This window comes from Cordyceps fumosorosea (genome assembly GCF_001636725.1).
Source record: "Cordyceps fumosorosea ARSEF 2679 chromosome Unknown scaffold_3, whole genome shotgun sequence".
Classification (NCBI taxonomy): Eukaryota; Fungi; Ascomycota; class Sordariomycetes; order Hypocreales; family Cordycipitaceae; genus Cordyceps; species Cordyceps fumosorosea.
The window spans coordinates 732,204-752,178 of NW_017387303.1; the positions used below are offsets into that span (position 1 = coordinate 732,204).

General features: G+C 57.4%; 7 protein-coding genes across 7 annotated transcripts; 3 read left to right on the top strand and 4 right to left on the bottom strand.

The window, feature by feature from the left end:
- Positions 1-2,278: 2,278 nt before the first annotated feature.
- ISF_01921 (hypothetical protein) lies at positions 2,279-2,858 on the top strand (the record flags this gene model as incomplete). Its single annotated transcript, XM_018845528.1, has 2 exons — positions 2,279-2,504; positions 2,557-2,858. The coding sequence occupies 2 exons, from the start codon at positions 2,279-2,281 to the stop codon at positions 2,856-2,858; spliced, it is 528 nt and encodes a 175-aa protein (XP_018707251.1).
- Positions 2,859-3,637: 779 nt separating this feature from the next.
- Positions 3,638-6,365, bottom strand: ISF_01922 (cell division control protein Cdc48; the record flags this gene model as incomplete). The annotated part of the gene is made up of 5 exons (XM_018845529.1): positions 3,638-5,716; positions 5,769-6,018; positions 6,081-6,136; positions 6,201-6,228; positions 6,322-6,365. 5 exons carry the CDS (start codon positions 6,363-6,365, stop codon positions 3,638-3,640), a joined length of 2,457 nt encoding a protein of 818 aa, XP_018707252.1.
- Positions 6,366-8,271: 1,906 nt separating this feature from the next.
- On the top strand, positions 8,272-9,401 carry ISF_01923 (aquaporin; the record flags this gene model as incomplete). Its single annotated transcript, XM_018845530.1, has 2 exons — positions 8,272-8,581; positions 8,650-9,401. 2 exons carry the CDS (start codon positions 8,272-8,274, stop codon positions 9,399-9,401), a joined length of 1,062 nt encoding a protein of 353 aa, XP_018707253.1.
- Positions 9,402-9,658: 257 nt separating this feature from the next.
- Positions 9,659-10,682, bottom strand: ISF_01924 (RNA polymerase II elongator complex subunit; the record flags this gene model as incomplete). The annotated part of the gene is made up of 2 exons (XM_018845531.1): positions 9,659-10,609; positions 10,677-10,682. The coding sequence occupies 2 exons, from the start codon at positions 10,680-10,682 to the stop codon at positions 9,659-9,661; spliced, it is 957 nt and encodes a 318-aa protein (XP_018707254.1).
- Positions 10,683-11,147: 465 nt separating this feature from the next.
- ISF_01925 (glycosyl transferase family 17 protein) lies at positions 11,148-12,275 on the bottom strand (the record flags this gene model as incomplete). The annotated part of the gene is made up of 1 exon (XM_018845532.1): positions 11,148-12,275. The coding sequence occupies one exon, from the start codon at positions 12,273-12,275 to the stop codon at positions 11,148-11,150; it is 1,128 nt and encodes a 375-aa protein (XP_018707255.1).
- An 876-nt stretch (positions 12,276-13,151) lies between these two features.
- On the bottom strand, positions 13,152-15,482 carry ISF_01926 (hypothetical protein; the record flags this gene model as incomplete). The annotated part of the gene is made up of 1 exon (XM_018845533.1): positions 13,152-15,482. The coding sequence occupies one exon, from the start codon at positions 15,480-15,482 to the stop codon at positions 13,152-13,154; it is 2,331 nt and encodes a 776-aa protein (XP_018707256.1).
- Positions 15,483-17,185: 1,703 nt separating this feature from the next.
- On the top strand, positions 17,186-19,896 carry ISF_01927 (glycoside hydrolase family 31 protein; the record flags this gene model as incomplete). Its single annotated transcript, XM_018845534.1, has 3 exons — positions 17,186-17,408; positions 17,456-18,225; positions 18,289-19,896. The coding sequence occupies 3 exons, from the start codon at positions 17,186-17,188 to the stop codon at positions 19,894-19,896; spliced, it is 2,601 nt and encodes an 866-aa protein (XP_018707257.1).
- Positions 19,897-19,975: the final 79 nt, after the last annotated feature.

Sequence of the window (19,975 nt, forward strand, 5' to 3'; positions counted from 1 at the left end):
GCCCAAGGAGACAGACTGACGTAAGGGAGGGAGAATGGGAAAACACGCACTCGGTCGTGCTGCTCACGTATGATTGATTGATTGCCTTGATAAACAGGGTGCCGGGGTGGCTGTTGGAAAGAAATGCCTAATTTAATAGCTAGTGACGGATGTGTAGATTTCGGTGAGGCCCTGCAAGCTGATGGCACGCGGGATCGATCCCGTGCTTCTCGCATTTACTTGGATGCGTGATGATGATACGGTGTGCATCTCTGACTTACACTCTACTATATCGCGGCAGGAAAGATGTTTTGTTCTCCCGTTTCTTTTTTTTTTGACAACCCTGCCTACTATAGTTTGCATTAGCCCGGCAAGCTAAGTGCCGTGTTCATCATCGTCACCGTGATCAGGAGCGGCATCATGCGCCCACGCGCATCCGCAATGGATGCGCTGTGAGGCCCTTTTTTTTTTTTTTTTTTTTTTTTTTTGGCGGTATTTCAAGACGCTGTTGTGTTGGGCAAGAACGTGATGTGTCGGTGAAGGGAAGGGGATGGGGTGGGCAGGCAGAGAGGCACGAGAGAAGCCGAGAGCTGGGGTCCCGCGGACCAACGGGACGGGCCGCAGGGGGGAGGGGGGAGGGAGGAGGCAGTGCCGCTGCACATCGGAACGGGAACAGCCAGGAAGAAAATACTGTTGATCAAGTGTGGGATGAAGGTGGAAAAGAAGGATGTAGAGTCGGAAAAGTGGGTGGGCGCTGGTTGGCAGTGGTGGTGTCGTCCTGGCAGGTGGAAAGTGTGCAGCGCGGGGAGGTGGTCTAGGGTAGGTACGTTGGCTGTGGTTGAGCATCAGCAGTGCAGACGCAACGACGGCGTCAACAGTGCCTGCAGTTAGATGAAAAAGCCTTTGCGTTTAGGAGAGTCGGTGGTGGATGGGGAGATCTTGTGCACCATGCAAGCAACAATGGCTGGCATCTACGTGATATTGTGTTTCGGTTCTTCCACGTGTGGGCTGGCTGTCTTATCTGATGCCTGTCAAGATGGCAACAGTCTCAAGTGACGAGACGAGACGTAGGATATCACAAAACAGGAACAGGAGTAGATGGACAATTTCTACCGGACGACTAAGACACAGATTTGGATATAAATCAGTACGGATCTCAAGATATTCGGTGTTTTTCATTTCCGACAAGACGTCGTGCTGAACAACTAGGCCCAATGGGCCAACAGCCAACGACAGTGGGCGGGCTTCAACCCTCGCTTTGGCATGGAAGTAAATCTAGAGCCTGAAAAAGTCGAGACCGCAGAAATCCTAATGTTTGTTTTTCTTACTGTACCATCTGACTCATAATATTGATTGGATGCTGCGCCGAGAATCCGTTTTGCCGCGGACACCGCCCTGTGTATACGACCTGTCAACTCTCGGATAAGAGCAACTATGACGAACAAGGATTTGGAAAAAGAGATGAACAGGATCTTTCAGAACGAGGAAAAAAAAAAGCAGAAAAGATACATTCTTTATCCGCTGTTGCTTTCCTACTTCCGTTTTGCCGCGGCCAAAACTTGACGTATGATGGAGCGACTTACGTATAGCCGCCAAACCTCCCCTCCAAAAAAGGTGGAGATGGTTGCGTCCCGCTAGTTAGGCCCGTCAGCGACGGCGCTTAATAAAAAAAAAGAAAAATAGCAGAGCAACATCGAAGAACGGGCCCCAGCCATCGGTTTCATTATTTGGCCAGGTTTCCATGCGACGTCATCTTAAAAAAAAAAAAGACAAGCCATTGGATACCCAAGTAACGCGTAAGACAGAAAAAGCTGTTCCCAACATCAACAGCAGTTCACCTAGACGCTACCTCGAACAACGACGTGAGCGGGCGCGCGCGTTTGCCTCTTCCCCCTTGGCCCCCCCACACAAATCCCGGGGAACCAAACTCGTCACCCACGTCATCTTCGCCCTTGGGGGAGGAGAAAAATCGACGACCATCAGAAACACGGCCTCGCATCCCACCCGGACGTTTACCAATTCCAAGCCGGAATCACACGCGCACCACAAAAACGACGAGGCCAATTGGTTTCCCGTTCTTCGCCACCCTGAACGAAGCGACGACGGAGCTAAGCACGCCGCCGCGGCAAGCTTTCCCACCTATCGGGCGGTCAACGATATCGGCGACCTTGACGCTACACACACACACACACACACACACAGAAACAACATTTGCGATACCGCCTTTTCATCTGTTACACGTCTTGTACCTTTTGTACACCACCACAACAACACAACACAACACAGAGAAAAAATAGTCATGGCGCAAACACCGTCTACGCCAGTCAAGGTGCCCTCGTCCGCCGCCGACTACACGCCCGCGACGCTCGACCCGGATCTTCGCTCACAGATCAACACGATCCTCCTCCGTGACGGCCACGTCCCCAAGTCCGTCCTCTCCCTCCCCGCCGCCCTCCTCTCCTCCTCACAACCCCCTTCTCCCCCCCCTCCCTCCCCAAACTTCAACCCCTTCTCCAAATCCTCCAGTCTTTTCGCTAACCAAAACGCCGCCCCTCCCCTCTTCCCCCAGGATCCAAGAGCGACTCCTCCACGCCCTCAACGCCGACTCCTCCAACTGGCCCACCGTCGTGCAGGACCACGCCCTGCAACTCCTCCGCTCCGGCGAAGTCATCACCTTTCCCGCCCTCCTCCGACGCGTCCTCGACGACATCCGCGAAGCCTCCTCCTCCGCGACGACCAACGGCAGCAGCAGCAAGCCGACGACCAACGGCGACGGCGCCGCGGGGAGGCCGTCGCTGGCGGTGCCCCAGGCGGTCGTCGAGGAGACCATCCGCGTCACCAAGGAGTGCCTCGAGAGCGTCTGCGAGATCGAGGACTAGGCGCGACGCATCGACCAGGCGCGCCGCGAGGAGCAGGATGAGGAGTACGCGGGGGATGGGGAGGGCAGCTCCAGGCGCGACTTTGAAGACTCGGAGGAGGAGGAGGAGCCACGGACGGCATCCGGGCCGTGAAAAGAGAAGGGATCATCGCTATGCGGCGGGTTTTAATAATAATGGGCGCGAGGGGGGGCCAAAAAAAAAACGGGAGCATATGGCGTTAGAGAGGACACACACAAGGGGACTTTACTTTTACAGGGAACCAGGGAAATCACTCGGCTGTTATCAAGTCCAGCCGCTGTATAGTTCGACTTGTATCAATAAATCAATAAATCAATAATAAAAAAGGCCAGATGTATTCAAATAGCCGCTTCACATTACCGAGGCGTCTTTATAGAGGTGCACCGAGCCACAACTACCTAGCCTAGGCTTAACAAACCATACATCAATCAAGAGAACCATCGCCACAATACACATCACCCAGCAAAGAGCATCACGAAACTTCGTCATAAAAATCAATTGCGTCATCTATGAAAGCTGAATAAATCTGCTGAGAGTCATACCTGTTGTATTCATCGCACCAGGTTCTCTGGACGCTGAATACAACAGAGACTCTACATATTTATAAGGGGTTCAAATCCCTTACATTAGCCTCTAATGCTTCTCAAACTCCCAGCAAAACGATAACCACCGAAAAGCACCCGAGTCTTTCTTCTTTTGCTCAAGTCACTCATTGCGTAGAATACAATTCACAATCTCGAAATCTCTCGGTCTTGGCCGCCTTAGTCATAGAGACCGTCGTCGTTGCCGGCGTCGCCAAACGAGTCTCCTCCAGCACCCTGGCTCTGCTCGCCCTCAGGGAACTTGAAGAAGGCACCGGGCCCGGCATTCTTCATTTGCTGTGCAAAAGCCTCGTAGCGTCGGATCTCGACATCGCTGACCGATCTGCGGGCCATCTGCATAGCTTCCTCGAAGTGGGCTTTGGTCAGGACAGGAACGGGGTCTTCAGCATCCTCATCTTCATCCATGTCCATGTCCCCGGCAGCTTCCCGCTCCTTGGTGCGGGCGATGTCGGCGTCAATGGACTCCTTGATGGCAATCTTGGCTGCACGCTGGGCAATGAAGCTGATATCGGCACCAGAGAAGCCGTGTGTCTTGCTGGCAATGAAGTCTAGGTCCACGTCGGGGGCGACAGGGGACTTGCGCAGCTGAGCCTGGAGAATGCTGAGACGGCCAGGGTGATCAGGCAGAGGAACGTAGATGAGAGAGTCGAGACGACCAGGACGGCACAGAGCAGGGTCGAGCTGCTCAGGTCTGTTGGTAGCGCCGATGACGAAGACGTTCTTCTTCGAAGTCATACCGTCCATTTCAGTCAGGAGCTGGTTGACAACACGGTCAGATGCACCACCAGCATCGCCGACAGAACCGCCACGAGCCTTGGCAATAGAGTCCAACTCGTCGAGGAACACGATGCAAGGAGCAGCAGCACGGGCCTTGTCAAAGATGTCACGGATGTTGCTTTCCGATTCACCAAACCACATGCTGAGGAGTTCGGGTCCCTTGACTGAGATGAAGTTGGCAGCGCACTCATTGGCGACAGCCTTGGCCAACATTGTCTTACCGGTACCGGGGGGACCGTAGAACAAAACACCTCGAGATGGTGACAGGCCAAACTTGAGGAACTTTTCGGGGTGGTCGACAGGGTACTGGACCTGCTCGCGCAGATCCTGCTTGACAGCCTCGAGACCACCGATATCCTCCCAGCGGACATTGGGCACCTCGACAACAGCAACCTCGCGAAGGGCGGAGGGGTTGGAGACACCGAGAGCAAAACGGAAGTTCTCCATGGTGACTCCCAGGGAGTCGAGAACCTCGGCGTCAATGGTATCCTCGTCAAGGTCGATCAGGTCCATCTTCTCACGAATCTGCTGCATGGCAGCCTCTGAGCAGAGAGCGGCCACATCAGAACCGACGTAACCATGGGTCTCTGAGGCAATCTGCTCCAGGTCAACGTCGTCACCGAGTTTCATGTTCTTGGTGTGAATCTGAAGAATCTCAAGACGGCCGGTAGGATCGGGGACGCCAATATCGACCTCACGATCAAAACGGCCAAAGCGACGCAAGGCAGGGTCGATGGAGTTGGGACGGTTGGTGGCGGCCATGACGACAACGTTGGAGCGAGCCTTCATGCCATCCATGAGGGTGAGGAGCTGGGAAACGACGCGGCGCTCGACCTCACCGTTGGTCTTCTCACGCTTGGGGGCGATGGAGTCGATTTCATCAATGAAGATGATGGCGGGAGAGTTCTTCTCAGCCTCCTCAAAAGCCTTGCGCAAGTTGGACTCGGATTCACCGGCCATCTTGGACATGATTTCGGGACCGTTGATGAGGAAGAAAAATGCACCAGTCTCGTTTGCGACGGCACGAGCCATCAGTGTCTTACCAGTACCAGGAGGACCATAGAGCAGGACACCACGGGGAGGCTTGATACCGATGGACTTGAAGAGCTGGGGGTGGCGAAGGGGAAGCTCGACCATTTCACGGATCTGAGCCATCTGCTTGCGGCAGCCACCAATATCGTCGTAGCCAACCTCGTTGAGATTGTTCTCCTCCTCGTCGCGCTCGATCGGGTCACCCTCGCAGTGAATAACGGTGTCTTGGGCTACAATGCCGTACTCGGGAGGGTCGACCTCGACGACCTTGAACTCGACTTGTCGCATGCCACCACGGACGATGAAGAGGTCGCCTTGGCGGACGGGGCGGTAAGCTTCGCGGAAGTAAGGAGCGAGGAAGACGTCGAAGAGCGAGCCGGTGATGCCCTCGACAGTGTCGGCGATGGGGAGAACGGCAATTCGCTTGGCCTAAAACCTGTTAGAAATGCATTTGTGGGTTGGCATGGTTCGCTCAACATACATATTTGATATCGGGGCAGGGCTGGATGGTGATCATGTCGCCATGCTTGACGCGGAGGTTGTGGCGAACCACACGGTTGATGCGGGCACTGCCGTCATCGAGCTCCTCGTCAGCGAGGACAATGAGAACAGTGTCCTTTCTCTTCTTGCCGCGGACGAGGACTGTGTCGCCACGGAAGAGCTGGAGCTCCTCCATGGTGTTTTCGGAGAGGGCGATGATGCTGTTGTCGTCATTGACGGCATCGGTAACCCTAGTGAAGTTCGGTTAGCGAGAGGCAGACGCGTGAGACGGCACTGCGGGGGAGCAACGCACATGAGCTGGTTAGGCTTCTTCTTCTTCTTGAGAATGGCGGTCGCGACATCATCTTCCTGTATGAAGGGTTAGTTGGGTTCGAAGGGTCGTGGCAGTGATGCGGTCGGCGATGCTGCTTACGTGCTTGATCTCAGCGCCAGAGACATCGCTAGGGAAACTGTTAGCTGGCGGGTTTGGGCTTTCGGAGCTGCGGGCGAGCTCTGTTGGCGGGCAGCAGGAGAATAAAAAGGGTGACACTCACGTCAAGTTGACCTTCTTCTTGTGCTCCTCCGGTTGGGGAGCCATTGTGCCGGGCGTGTGAGCTTGGAGAAGATGCGAAGAGGGGGATTGGGTTGCGGGTGGCGGAACGGAGTCAGCTCGGCGAGCAACAAACGCAGGGCTGACGAGTGTTTATTATGCAGCAGTGGCCTTGTCGCAGAGCAATGCGATGAGAGAGAAAAGCAAGACCAGAGACGAGGAACAAGTTTGTTGGGGGAAAGGAAAAGAGAAAGGGTATTGCGGATTTGGAGTGATGATGATAGGACCAAGAGGCGAGTCGTGCCGAAGAGGTGAGAGGAGGAGCCCGTTTCGAAGGTGAGGTAATGCCACAGTGGTTGCTTTGGCTTTTGGTGAGTTGCAACGGAGCGGTACAAGGTACTTGCCAGTAGCAGGTCCACTTTGACAGAGATGGACCAATCAGAGACTACGAGGCCCTGAGGCGGAGCGGAAGATTGATGGTCCAGGTGCCTTGAGTGCTCGCTACTTTTAGGCGGCCGGGAGCTGTGGCGAGGCCTGTGCAGGTGGTTTTGGGGCGGTTTTAGCGGCGGAAACGATAAAGACGGCGCTGTCAGTTTGCCGTTCCAGTCAGTGGAACGTTCTGCCACATTCCACCACCAACCGAGCCCAGGCAGCTCGAGGCCACGCAATTGGCAAGTGCCTGCCTGGCAGTACCGCTGCTTTGTCATCACGGCTCTTCACCTCCAACAAAGCTTCACGGAGGCAGCCATCTGGCTGATTGAGAAACGCCAGTAACATTCCCGGTGGCGGACATTGGCAGCTACGCCAGCAGCATTCCCATGCCAATCACAGTCAATATGTGGTGCAACGCGGCCTTGCAGCCTACCCATCGGAGGTACATCGTCTCCCAGAATTCACGCCGAACAAACTGCCCTGTGCACGACTCTACGGCCTTTGTCTTCTACTAGATTCCTTGGCGTGACAACTAGTCCATGTAGGTAGTGTGTACATATGTAAGGAATAGTTGTTACTTGTCCTGCCGGGATGCGCCAGCCAGCATGGTCTGACACCGCGCGTATTAGCCGCCTGGTCGCGAGCAGAGCCTAGCTGTTGACAAGGCTGCTCGTCTTGTATCGTTCCGTATCTGTACGACCAAGGCACAGCTCTATTTCATCATGGTATCGCTTGAACCAATTGCAACGGCCCTCCAGTCTCGAAACATACAGGCCTAGTTCGGGCAACGTATGCTCAGATATATAACTAGATGTGATCGATGCCCTGTCAACACAGAAACAATGAAAGCCTTGTAACGGTTGTCTATCCCATAAAGTCTGCTCAGGATTTGTGCACAAGTGCTGCCACCGCAGTAGTACGATCGACAACGCCGGATGCCCTTCCGGCAATCGCTGTCCTCCCTCGCCGCTGGATGGCGCCGACGCCACTTCGATAATGCTCCGCTCGCGTATATCCCGACTCAGGCCAGCACACGCACATACCCGCAGTTCCTGCCCATACTCTGTAACAAAAGCCCTTTCTTCTATAGCTTGGCAAATTAGTTGTAAATGCGCCCTTGCGTCATAGCCAAACCCATCTGGAGACCAAGAAGCAACCTAGTAGAACGCATTAACCTCGCCTTGGCCAAGCCTCGTCATCCGTCTAATGCATCTAGTCCACTTCGGCCAAAGTGCAACATAAAAAACAGGGAAAATCTAGGAACTCTTTCCCTTGCCTGCCATCAACTTGGAGTTCCACTGCCTCTGAGGGAGTTAGATGGTTAAAATATAGATTAGCATGAAGGGAGTAAGATCCCACCGCGTGGACGGATTACAAGGCAAGACATGCCAAGTATAAACCTGTGTGGAAGGCAACTGATTTATATAACATGTTGGATCCTCCTTGCTTCTGACTGTGTAGGAATCGTGTTACTCGTGCTTCATCACCAGCCTCGCTCGCGCGCCACACCCTCTTCCTCACAATGCAAATCATCCAGCCCGTGTACCCGCGCCGCCTGGTGTCGGCGATCCCCAACAAGATCCGGAACCACTTCGTCGCCGCCATCGGCGAGTTCGTCGGCACCCTCCTCTTCCTCTTCCTCGCCTTCGCGGCCACGCAGGTCGCCAACACGGCCCTCAAGGGCAACCGCGCCGCGGGGCAGCAGGGCCAGGAGGGCGACGAGCAGCACGCGATCGCCGACATTCCCGACACCCCGACCCTGCTGTACGTTGCGCTGGCCTTTGGCTTCAGCCTCGCCGTCAACGCCTGGGTGTTTTTCCGCATCAGCGGAGGTGAGACTCTCTCCATGCAGAAGAAGGAAATTGGGCGGCTCTGACGACTCTCACGCTTCTTCCCACAGGTCTCTTCAACCCTGCCGTCACGCTCGGCCTCGTCCTCATCGGCGGCCTCGGGCCGATCCGCGCCGTGCTCATCTTCGTCGCGCAGATCCTCGGCGCCACCTCCGCCGCGGCGCTCGTCTCCGCGCTCTTCCCCGGCGAGCTGCAGGTGGCCACGGCGCTGGGCGGCGGCACCTCCATCGCGCAGGGCGTCTGGATCGAGGCCCTGCTGACCGCCGAGCTCGTCTTCACCATCATCATGCTCGCCGCCGAGAAGCACAAGGGCACCTTCCTGGCCCCCATCGGCATCGGCCTCTCCCTGTTCATCGCCGAGATGACGGGCGTCTACTTCACCGGCGGCTCGCTCAACCCGGCGCGCAGCCTCGCGCCCTGCGTCGTTCTGCGCAGCTTCCCCGGTTACCACTGGATCTACTGGGTCGGGCCGGGCATCGGGAGCGCGCTCGCGGCCAGCTTCTACCACCTCATCAACATCCTCGAGTACGAGACGGCGAACCCCGGGCAGGACTTTAACGAGAAGGAAATGGATCGATTTGTTTTTGACGAGGAGGCTGCGGATACCAGCGCGCATGTGGTGCGTCCTGATGCGACGGAGGTTTTGAAGCCCATCGTCTCTCTGGTTGCTTCCCCCGATGTCTCGGGCGACCTGCTCCGCGGCCGGTCTCTCAGTTGCGGCACTTCGCCAGGTGCGCCCAGCCTCGCTCAACGATTTTCGGAGGCTGGTACTGTCCCTAATGGCTCACTCAAGGCGGACTGAGCCAACACTGCAAGCCATTTGCCACTAGCATCATGACCGAAATGAAGCCGAAATGAAGTCGAAAAAGTAGACAGCCCGCGTAGGGCAACGGCAATCGTCTCGTCGTTTTTGTCAACGCGAAAAGGGGGCATGAATGAACGACACGCATAATGTAAAATAGATATGGACTCGTGTAGTATTACCCAGGAGCCAGTGTTGCCGCGCTCGTAAATGCAAAACATCTCCCAAAAGGCTTTGTTCATTATTCGTGTAGTTGTTCATGACGCCATCATGCCCGCCCGGACGAAGAGTGCGCGCAGCCGATCCGCCGCCATGTTGCCAACCGCCTCGAGCCCGATGCCGCCGCGGTTCAGCCCCATGAACGCCCTGCGGTGGCGCTGCAGCCCCGGCAGGGCGAGCTTCTTGAGCGTCGGCAGCGTCACCACCAGGTCCTCCTGCGCCGCGTCGTTGAGCGGGATGCGCACCTCGCCGCCCACCTCCTCGCCCTGCTGCTCCAGGATGCGCCGCACGACGAACTGCGTCTCGCGGTCGAGCACGTACAGGTAGTCGCCGCCGGCGTCGCGCCCGCGTGGCTCCGTCGACTGGTTCGGCTTGACGACTTTACGGCCGTCGCCGGCGATGGCCTCCCACAGCGCGGCAAAGGTGCGCTCCGCCTGCGCCTCGTCGTCCTCCCAGATCAGCGTGAACAGCGGGCTGTCCCAGCGCGTCATCGGGTTGGGCTCCTCGTAGCGGAAGACGAGGTTGTCCCAGTTGCCCTGCTCGTACGGTCCCGGGGTGCTGTCCGATCCCTCCCCGGCGGTGGCGCGTCTATCTAGCCGCTCCTGGTTGACCTGCCGGGCGCGGTCGGGCGCGCAGCCAATCTGCAGGACGCAGCTGGGGGTGCGCACGGCCTTGGCCTCGCAGTGCAGCTGGTAGCGCCAGCCCTTGATGTAGTTGAGGCCGTCGAGGATGACGATGTCGCGGTCGGAGAGCACGCGCTTGACGGCGGCGTAAGCGCTGGCGCGAGCGTCCTTCTCGGAGGCGTTGGCGGAGCGCGTGTGCGCGGGCAGCGCGGCGAGGTCGTAGACGGTGCGTGAGATCGATAGGCTATCGTCGGAGATGAGGTGCAGCCGGTGCTTCGTCTCGGCGACGCGGATGGAGAGGTAGTCGTGCAGCTGCTGAGCCCGCGTGGACTTGCCCGAGGTCGGGAGGCCAGTGACGATGATGAGCTGTGTGGCCGTGGGTTAGTAGGTAGGGCAAGTGGACGGTGAGCTTGAGAGGGGGGGGGGGACGTACAGGCATCTTAGCGGTATGTGCGACAGAGTAGTTATATAATGACCAATTCGGCAGCTAGTGATCCATTCCACCTGTGGTTGTAGAATCTGCGGGAGGATGAGGACGTGGAGAGATTTTCCTCGAGTATCCGTCGCCGTAACTTTTTGGTCTGCCCCACCATCGCCAAGTCTCGTCTTGGTGTGGCGGGGTGACCAAGTTGGAACTCTCATATCGATTTAAAGTCATGCCAAGTTCTTACGCTTTACTCGAAAAGCTTGAATGCGGTACCGCGTTCTAATCATTAATTTTCATAATATTAGCAGATTTTGTTTGCTTCTTACATCTGCATGGCTGGTTTCCGGATCCAACCCAGGCTTCAAGCTCATGATATGCATATACATTCCCCGGCGTAAGTTTTCGAGCCATGGTCCTGTTCTATTCCACAACAATTATACCCAAGAATCGTCCAGTCATGTCATTTCCTCGTTCCTCTCACGGGTAATCCGTGAAGCCTGCCGACTGTCCATCCCGACTCGTCATGTAGCCGAAGCGCTCCGGCTCCTGGAGAACCAGCGGCGGCATATCCGTATTATTCTCGATCCTGCTGAACTGATCCTGGTCCCTGTCCCACACGTCCTTACCCTTGCGTATCGCGTCCGCGATCCTGTCCCTGTCCCTATACTCCGCATCATTCATCCAGCCGTGGGAGAAGCTGGCGAGCTTGTTGAGGAACTGCTCCATCGTGGCGAAGCAGCTGCTGCAGTGCCACGCGGCGTTGCTCAGAACGCCTTTTTCCCACTCGCGCAGCCAGGGCAGGCCTCCGTCGCCGTTGCGCAGGTTGGTCGGCCGGATGGTGCGCCACGGCCCCTGGTAGAAGGTGGCCTGCGGGTGCGGCCACTCCGGCCCGGCGTGCAGGAACTGGAAGGAGTAGTAGTAGAACTTGGAGCCGAGGGTGAGGCGTCGGGGGAAGGCGCAGGTACGGAGCACGAGCAGCGACTCGGGCCGGGGGATCTCGTCGACGTCGGAGACGACGATGACGTCGCCATTGACGGGCGTCCGGGGACCTTGCAGAGCGTGCAAAGCCTGCTCAAACATGGCGTCTCGTTGCAAGTCCTCGTAGTCCCACGCGCGCTTCGGGTTGAAGGACTTGGGGAAAGTCAATTCGTGGTATATCATCTTATCGTGGTACCGGCGGAACCGGTCCCAGTTCTCCGCGATAACAAGCGGCTTCCTGTGGCCCTGGAACGTCTTTGGCGACTCGACGATGACGAAGTGATCGACGTAGTCATGTAGCGCGTGGAGGCGAATTTCTAAAAAATCCAGCTCCGTGTTGACCATGATAAGGTCGTATATCTTGCGCTCGCCGGACGCGCGCTGCGGTGTGAAGACGGAGTAGGCGCGGGCCACGCAAAAGTCGCGTGCCTCTTGTGAAGCATAGTGCTGCGCGTGCTTCTGCTTTCGGTCGAACGTGGCGGTTAAGAAATCGAGCGGAGGGAGGGCGGTGTTGGCAATCTCGCCAAGGCTGCGGCCGGAGTTGGTCGCGGAGCGGAACAAGGTCCACCATATGAGCGCGAAAACCGCCACGAGAAGGATAAATCTCGAAGGCGATTTAGGAGCCATGATTTCGCATTGGGATGACAGGGCAGGGCTCGGGGACTGCACCACATAATATGGACCGTCTCTTGCGATGGATTGGTTGAAGGATCGTCGCTCGTCTTTGTTTAGCCTTATCGCCCTGCGTTGGCGTCACGTGTGTCATAGAGGCTTGTGCTGACGTAGACTTGTCTCAAGGTCGGATTTTTATGCGAAGAGTTTCTATTACGAAGAATCAATGATTCGAGTATATGCAAGACAACCAACAACGTTGTCATGCCAAGCCTACTTTAGCCCTATTTCAAAGCCACATCCAACGCATAATCTTAACTCGGTCAACCGTTGGTGTTAAACCGTCGCGCTTATGCGGCCTCTCCCGACAAGGCCGATTTTGCTACCGGCCATGATTCTCAACCTTTCTGATTACCGCCTCACCATGCCGAACGCAGGAAACTGCTTGATCGACATGGGATCGGTAAACGGGGGTAAACGGGCGCGACAGGGCTGAAGTTTGGCGCTGCCAAGGCCTGCCTGAGCCCTACCAGTGGATGCCCTGTTCTAGAGCCCCCTGAGAGCCCCTTGATTGAGGCTGTGCAGGAAAGACAACAGCGAGCATCTTGGACATTGTGATCAATTCACTGTCAACTAAAAAAAAAAAAAAAAAAAAAAAAAAAAAAAAAAAAACCGAGGAGGGGATAATAAATGTTCTTCTGTCTTTACTCTGTGCAATTAGGGTAACCTGCAGTGTTAGAAATGTTATCACGAGCCTAGCCTAGCGCCGGGTGCCGACGACCCCATCTCCAGCTCTCTCTCTGTCCCTGTCAAACAACTAAAAATGCGACCCGAGAAAGCCAAACAAAAAGTAGAAATAAATCACACCCCGTGATTTCTACCAGGAACATATCAGCGGGACCTATCATATTGCCCGCTCGTTTTGCCTGGTTTACGCTGATCTTCGTTATGAGGCCGACTCTTGCTGTAAGCTTGATCTTTCTTCTTAGCTTGATCGTTCTTGCGAGGCTGACTGTTGCCATGAACCCTTCCCTCGCGACGCCTGCCCGGGACTGGTGGCGGAGTGTTCGAGTCGTCGCGCGGCCCTTGGCGTGTAACACGTTCTTCCGGATGGGCGGCCCTTCCTATTCCCCCCCGGCTGCGCTCGGCTCTTCTACGTTCAACTCCAGACGACCTATCCGATTCCTCGGGGCGCCTCCCCCGTCTCTGCGTGTCGGACTCCATGTCGGACTCCGCCTCGCAAATCAAGTAAAGGGACGGGGACTCGGGTTGCGGGAAGTTGCTCCTGCGCTCTGCATGTCCAGTCTTTCTGCGGTCTGCCGAAAGAGATGACAGCGCTGACTCGTAGTCGGTCGGCGCGCCGGCATCACTATGGGCTTCAGGTACAGGGGCGCTGTCGGGCGTATGGGGGTGAGCTCGATCGGGGCTTCGGCCGCGGACGGTGCCGGCATTGTCGGGACGAGCGCCCACGCTTGCATCGCGGCCCCGCTCCACGGCCGGCTCGGGCACCGCGGCCGGCGTCTTCACGCGGCACCCGGAGCCGGCGTCTCCATGCGAACTCCCTGATGTCGCGCCCAGACCGCCTGCGGTCGGATAAATGAAGTAGTTGAACACCAAGTTGTCTGCAATCTTGAGCCAAGGAACCGGGCTGCCCAGAGGCACTTGAGCCGCCTGCACAGGAACTCCCAACTGCCTCAGCATGTGCATGTACTCCTCCGTGGCAGTCTTGAGCCCCTGCATCTCCTGAGGAGCTGACCGAGCCGGCTGCCCCGGGGGCTCCGCTTGCTTAGCCGGACGGGCCGGAGCTGGCTGGCCCTCCAACACGCCTGATGGGCACACCGTCTGCTCGTAGTCTTCGCCGTGCTCTTTATTGTGAGCCCCGAGATTGGACACCGTGAGGGGAGGTCCGGGCTCGTGCAGAGGAGCCGGTCCGGTGGACTGCTGCGCGTACCGTGATTCCGGATCCGGGCTGGCCACTCGCTCTGGCGACCCCCCCGGGCATGCGCGATACAGCTCCGTCAGCCACGATGCCGACAACCGCGGCGGCGCGGGCTGTGATTCCAGACCCGGGCCGAACAGAGCTGATCCGGCCGCTTGCCCTAACGCCTCCGTGGGTACGGGATACTCGTCCATCGGCCACAGCGTCGCCTCCGGCTGCGGGGCCGGCTGGTTCGGCTGCGCCGGGGGCTCTGCCTCTGGACCTGGTCTGGTCAGGGCCGGCGACCAAGCCTCCAAAAAATCTGGTAGCTGACTGTAGTCAGAATACGGGCTCATCTCGCTGCCACAAAGCATTGAATGCATTAGAAACTCGTCCTCCTGCCGAGTTGCTGGCGGAGTCGCTTGCGCCGGCGGAGTCGCTTGCGCCGGCGGAGTCGCCTCTGGAACTGAAGTGGTCGCGGTCGACGTAGTCTTGGTAGAAGTTGATGGTCGACTACTGTTACGGTACTTGCTCGACTCGCTAGGAGAAGGCGGTTCCTCAACTACAGGATGGGTCTCCTGCGGAGGTGTCGGCTGGGGAGGCGCCGACGCCACGACTTGGTCCTGCCCCGAGACGGACGGGCCGGCTTGCGCAGGTCGTGGGGGGGGAGTAGTTTCCGGCGATGCGGCGGCAGAGTCCGGTTTCGTAGGGGGGTTGCTGCGGATGTTGTGAGCTTCACTCTGCTCCTTCTCCACGCACCCCTGGTCCGCTTTCAGGCGCTCGTAATAAAGCCAGAACACCTGCTTCTCCTTGTACTTCTTCTTTGGCGGAATGCTCATTAACTTCCGTGAAAGATCGCGCAGCTTGTAGTCCTTTTCCTTGTTAGACTTGAGCTTCAAGCCAGCCTCCTTTTCGGCGTTGGTTGGATCCGTTCCTTCATTGAACTGCACCAGCTTCCAGTCGTATCTGGGGCCATTCTCCTTCTTTAGTTTCCATTCTGCCCCAGCGCTCATATTGCTAAACCGGGGGTTGTCCTTGAAGATCTTAGTCTTGCACTCTTCCAACCTTTCCTGGCCGTGGTCGTCGAGTTGTGTGCGGGACGCCCAGATCTCCTTTTGCTCGAGGAAGTCTTTAGAGATGACCTTGAACTTCCAGGACTCGTTGATATCTTGGTCATTCTTTTTCGTGGCGGTAATAATTGTTTTCTTCGCCCTGACGATGCGAAGCTTCGGCAGGGCGGGGTTGCCGTCGTGTGTTTTCGGTTTGGGGGCTTTGCTGCCCTTTTTGGAACTCTTGGTTGACATGGTCGTAAATGGGCGCACTTGAAGTTACTGTCTCTGATGAGATGTGCTAGCTTGCCTTCTATGTAATACCGCAGCTCTGACCGACAGTTCTTGTTGGTGTTGCCGCTCGTGAAGCACTGAGGGCCCCGGGCCACGCTGTGACGGGCGACGCTGGTGATGACTGGCGCTATAGGGAGAGGCTTTGGCGTAGCAAACTTGGGATAATAAAAGAGTTGCTTGTCGTCTTGCCGTGAGAGGTTTGTACACGTAAAGATGCTGCGAGTAGATGGAAAGTTGTTGCGGTAGAAGGTTCACGTGTTTAACTGAACGATGTTCGAATGAGAAAGAACGATAATGGGGAAGAAAGAACAGGGTTTGTGAAAAAGAAAAAGACAAAGAAAGAGAGACATGTTATAAAGGTACAGATAATTCTGTGTGAGCATTTGTGTGTCGTTGTAGCCTGGCCATTGTCAAATCCCTGCGCATGCATCAGGTAACGCAGGAGGCGAATAACCAGCAACAGCGCCACCACGAATGCACAGGCATGAATTTTATATTTTTAGGAAATGGCCGTAGTCACTAAATATAATTCAGGAAGTATTTGGGAGATTTGGCCGCAGTAAAGTGTAAACAGACGTCATGAAAGCGTCAGAGTACGGAGACCAGCCGCCCGGTGCGATGATTCACAAGAGGACCATGGATAAGCGGCTGCCATGACTCTCGAAGAGATGTTTACTCACATTTTAATAGGAATGGCCTTTGTAAATTCTTAATGTATTGATAACGTTCCACTTGACGCTGTATACACGGCGTCAAATCACTTTGTGCGTTGTGATACGTGAGACGTCTTACACAAGACCGACAGCGACGGCCAGGGAATACCAGCGCCAAAAAGGTGACAAGTCGGAAAGACTCAAACAAAAAGAGTCTCAATGTTAAACAAGAGCCTTGACGTCTTGTGCCGGCGGTTGAGAAGTCAGATGCTAGATACAGAGTGTAAATGCATCAATCTCCTTCCCATCCATAACGGGCGGCTGCTCATCCAGTCAGGCGGCCGAGGTTCAAGTTACACTTTACTGAAATGTATTGCATTTACAACGTGTTTATTTGAATGAAACCCACCAGCCAAAAAAAAAAAAAAAAAAGCCACACCCAACAAAGCGGTGTGGTGCATCGGACCTTTCCCCAACCTGCTCCTCGTCTCCGTCTGCCGGACCGACATCATGGTCAACTTATACTGCCCGATCCAACTTTTTATCGCCTCAGTACATAGTCTACCAATAAGAAAAGCGATAATATGAAGAGAAGAAACTACTACTCTAGTGAGCCTGGTGTTGACGCTACCATCGCCTTAGTGGCGCAATATGTGCGAGCTTCACCCTCGATGACAGCATCACCACACCGGCCCCAACACTTACTAACACCCATCATGGAGTGATCTTGCAGCAGCCGGCAATTGAACGGCGGACTGGAGTAGGGCCGATTCAAGCGGCCCGGATAAGATTCCGGTGGACCTGGAACCCCCGGAAACCTGTCCGCTTCCCCCACGTTCTTTCGGGTGAGGGGTACTTGGGCCATGCATACATGCAGCAAAGTCACATCGGAACCGGGGTCAGGTTTTTGTATAAGTACCTCCCCGAATGTCGTGTCATTATCCGAAGTCGCAGCTGCTTGTCTCATCTCCTTCCATTGAAGCTTTCTTCTACCCATCCCGCAAAGCTACGATGAGGAGTCTATTCGCAGCTGCTCAGGCCCTCCTCCTGGTCGGGGTCGCCCGCGCCGCCGTCGCCGATAACTCGGCCGCGGACAAGTGCCCCGGATATGCGGCCTCCAACGTCAAGACCACGGCCCACGGCCTCACCGCCGACCTTACGCTCGCCGGCCCGGCCTGCAACGCTTTTGGCCGCGACCTGGAGAACCTCAAGCTCACCGTCAGCTACGACACCGGTGCGTACCCTCTGTGCTATCCCTTCCTCTAAACAATCTCAACTAAGGTCAGTCATCCGCAGCTGAACGCATCCACGTCCAGATCGTCGACGTCGACGAGCAGGTCTACCAGGTGCCCGAGTCCGTCTTCCCGCGGCCCCCTCCTCCTCCAGCGTCCGGCTGCCACAGTGCCCGTGCCTCCTCCGCGCTCACCTTCAACTACACCGCCTCCCCCTTCTCCTTCGCCGTCGCGCGCGCCGCCACCGGCGAGGTCCTTTTCGACTCCTCCGCCGCGCCGCTCGTCTTCGAGTCGCAGTACCTCCGCCTGCGCACCCGTCTTCCCCCCTCCCCGAACCTCTACGGCCTCGGCGAGCACACTGACTCCCTCCGCCTGCCAACCACCAGCTACGTGCGCACCCTCTGGAACCTCGATAACCCGGGCGTCGGCCAGCGCCAGAACCTGTACGGCAGCCACCCGGTGTACTATGACCACCGCGCCGGCGGCACCACCCACGGCGTGTTCCTGCTCAACTCCAACGGCATGGACGTCAAGATCGACGTCGACGCGGAGGGCGAGCAGTATCTCGAGTACAACACCATCGGCGGCGTGCTTGACTTTTACTTCCTGGCCGGGCCCTCGCCGATCGACGTGAGCAAGCAGTACGCGCAGGTGGCCGGTCTACCGGCCCTGGCGCCGTACTCGGGCCTGGGCTTCCACAACTGCCGATGGGGATATACGAGCATCGACGAGGTTGCAGAGGTCGTCGCCAACTATAGCGCCGCTAACATTCCTCTCGAGACCATGTGGACGGACATTGACTACATGGATGGACGTGCTGTATGTTCGCCCCGTCCCCTTCATTACACCGTGATATTATCCTCGTCTTCTAACTCCATCCAGGTCTTTGCCCTCGACCCTATAAACTTCCCCCTCGACAAGGTCCGCCGCTTCGTCCAGGACCTGCACGACCGCGGCCAAAAGTACGTCATGATGGTCGACCCGGCCGTCGCCGCCAAGGACTACCCGCCCTACCACCGCGGCGTCGACTGCTCCGCCTTCATGACCTTCCGCGGCGAGGTCTACCGCGGCGAGGTCTGGCCCGGCCCGGCCGCCTACCCGGACTGGTTCGCCGCCAACGCCTCCGACTACTGGGCCGGCGAGTTTGCGCGCTTCTTCGACCCCGCCACCGGCGTCGACATTGACTACCTCTGGATCGACATGAACGAGCCCTCCAACTTTTGCGAGTTTCCCTGCGAGCACCTGCTGCCGCGCCGCGGGGTCTCCCAACAGCATGTCATCGCACCCGGAACCCGCAAGGGCCTGCCGGGCCGCGACCTGCTGTACCCGCCGTACCGCATCGACAATGCCGACGGCGACCTGTCCAGCAAGACCGCCCGCCCGGACCTCCTCCACGCCAACGGGCTGACCCTCTACGACACGCACAACCTCTACGGCAGCATGATGTCCTCCGCCTCGCGCGCCGCCATGCTCGCCCGCCGCCCCGGCCTCCGGCCCCTCGTCGTCACCCGGTCCACCTTTGCCGGCGCCGGCGCGCACGTCGCCCACTGGCTCGGCGACAACGCCTCCACCTGGCGGCACTACCTATGGAGCGTGCGCGGCATGCTCGCCTTCTCCGCGCTCTTCCAGGTGCCCGTCGTCGGCTCCGACGTGTGTGGCTTCGGCGATGACACGACGGAAGCGCTGTGTGCGCGCTGGGCGATGCTGGGCGCGTTCCAGCCGTTTTACCGCAACCACAACGCGATCAACACGACATCGCAGGAGTTTTACCGGTGGGAGTCGGTGGCGCAAGCCGCCCGCAAGGCCATCGACGTCCGCTACCGCCTGCTGGACTACTTCTACACGGCGCTGCAGAGACAGTCGGCGGACGGCACGCCCTGCCTGAGGCCCATGTTCTTTGCGTACCCCGGCGACGAGCGGACGTTTGCCCTGGACGCGCAGTTCTTCTACGGGCCGGCGCTGCTGGTCGCGCCGGTGGTGGAGGAGAGCAGCACAGAGGCGAGGTTCTACCTGCCAAGGGACGTCTTCTACGACTTTTACACGCACGAGCGGGTGCTCGGGGAGGGGGAGGTGGTGACCCGCGAGGACCAGCAGCTGGACGATATCCCGCTGTTCTGGCGCGGGGGGAGCGTGGTGCCGGTGCGTGTGCGCGCGGGGATGACGACGGCCGAGGTGCGCGGACAGGACTTTGAGCTGCTGGTGGCGCCGGACGCGGAGGGTGCGGCGGAGGGAAGCTTGTACCTGGACGACGGCGAGTCGGAGGACCAGCGGGGAAGGGTCACGCGGGTCGACTTTGCGTACGAGGGCGGCGTGCTGCGCGCAAACGGCACGTTCAAGTACGTTACCGGGAGCGTCATCAGCAAGGTGACCGTGCTCGGCGGCGGGAAAAGGGCTGCTGCCGATGACAAGGCGAGCAACTCGGTCGAGGTCAAGCAGCCTCTCTCTGGACCTTTCAAGATTGACGTGGCCAAGCTGATGACTAGCAAGTAGAGAGTATGCTTCGCATGTCTATTCTAGAATCTAGGTCTATCTAGATCTACCTGCCATGCCTTGAATCGTCCACATGCAC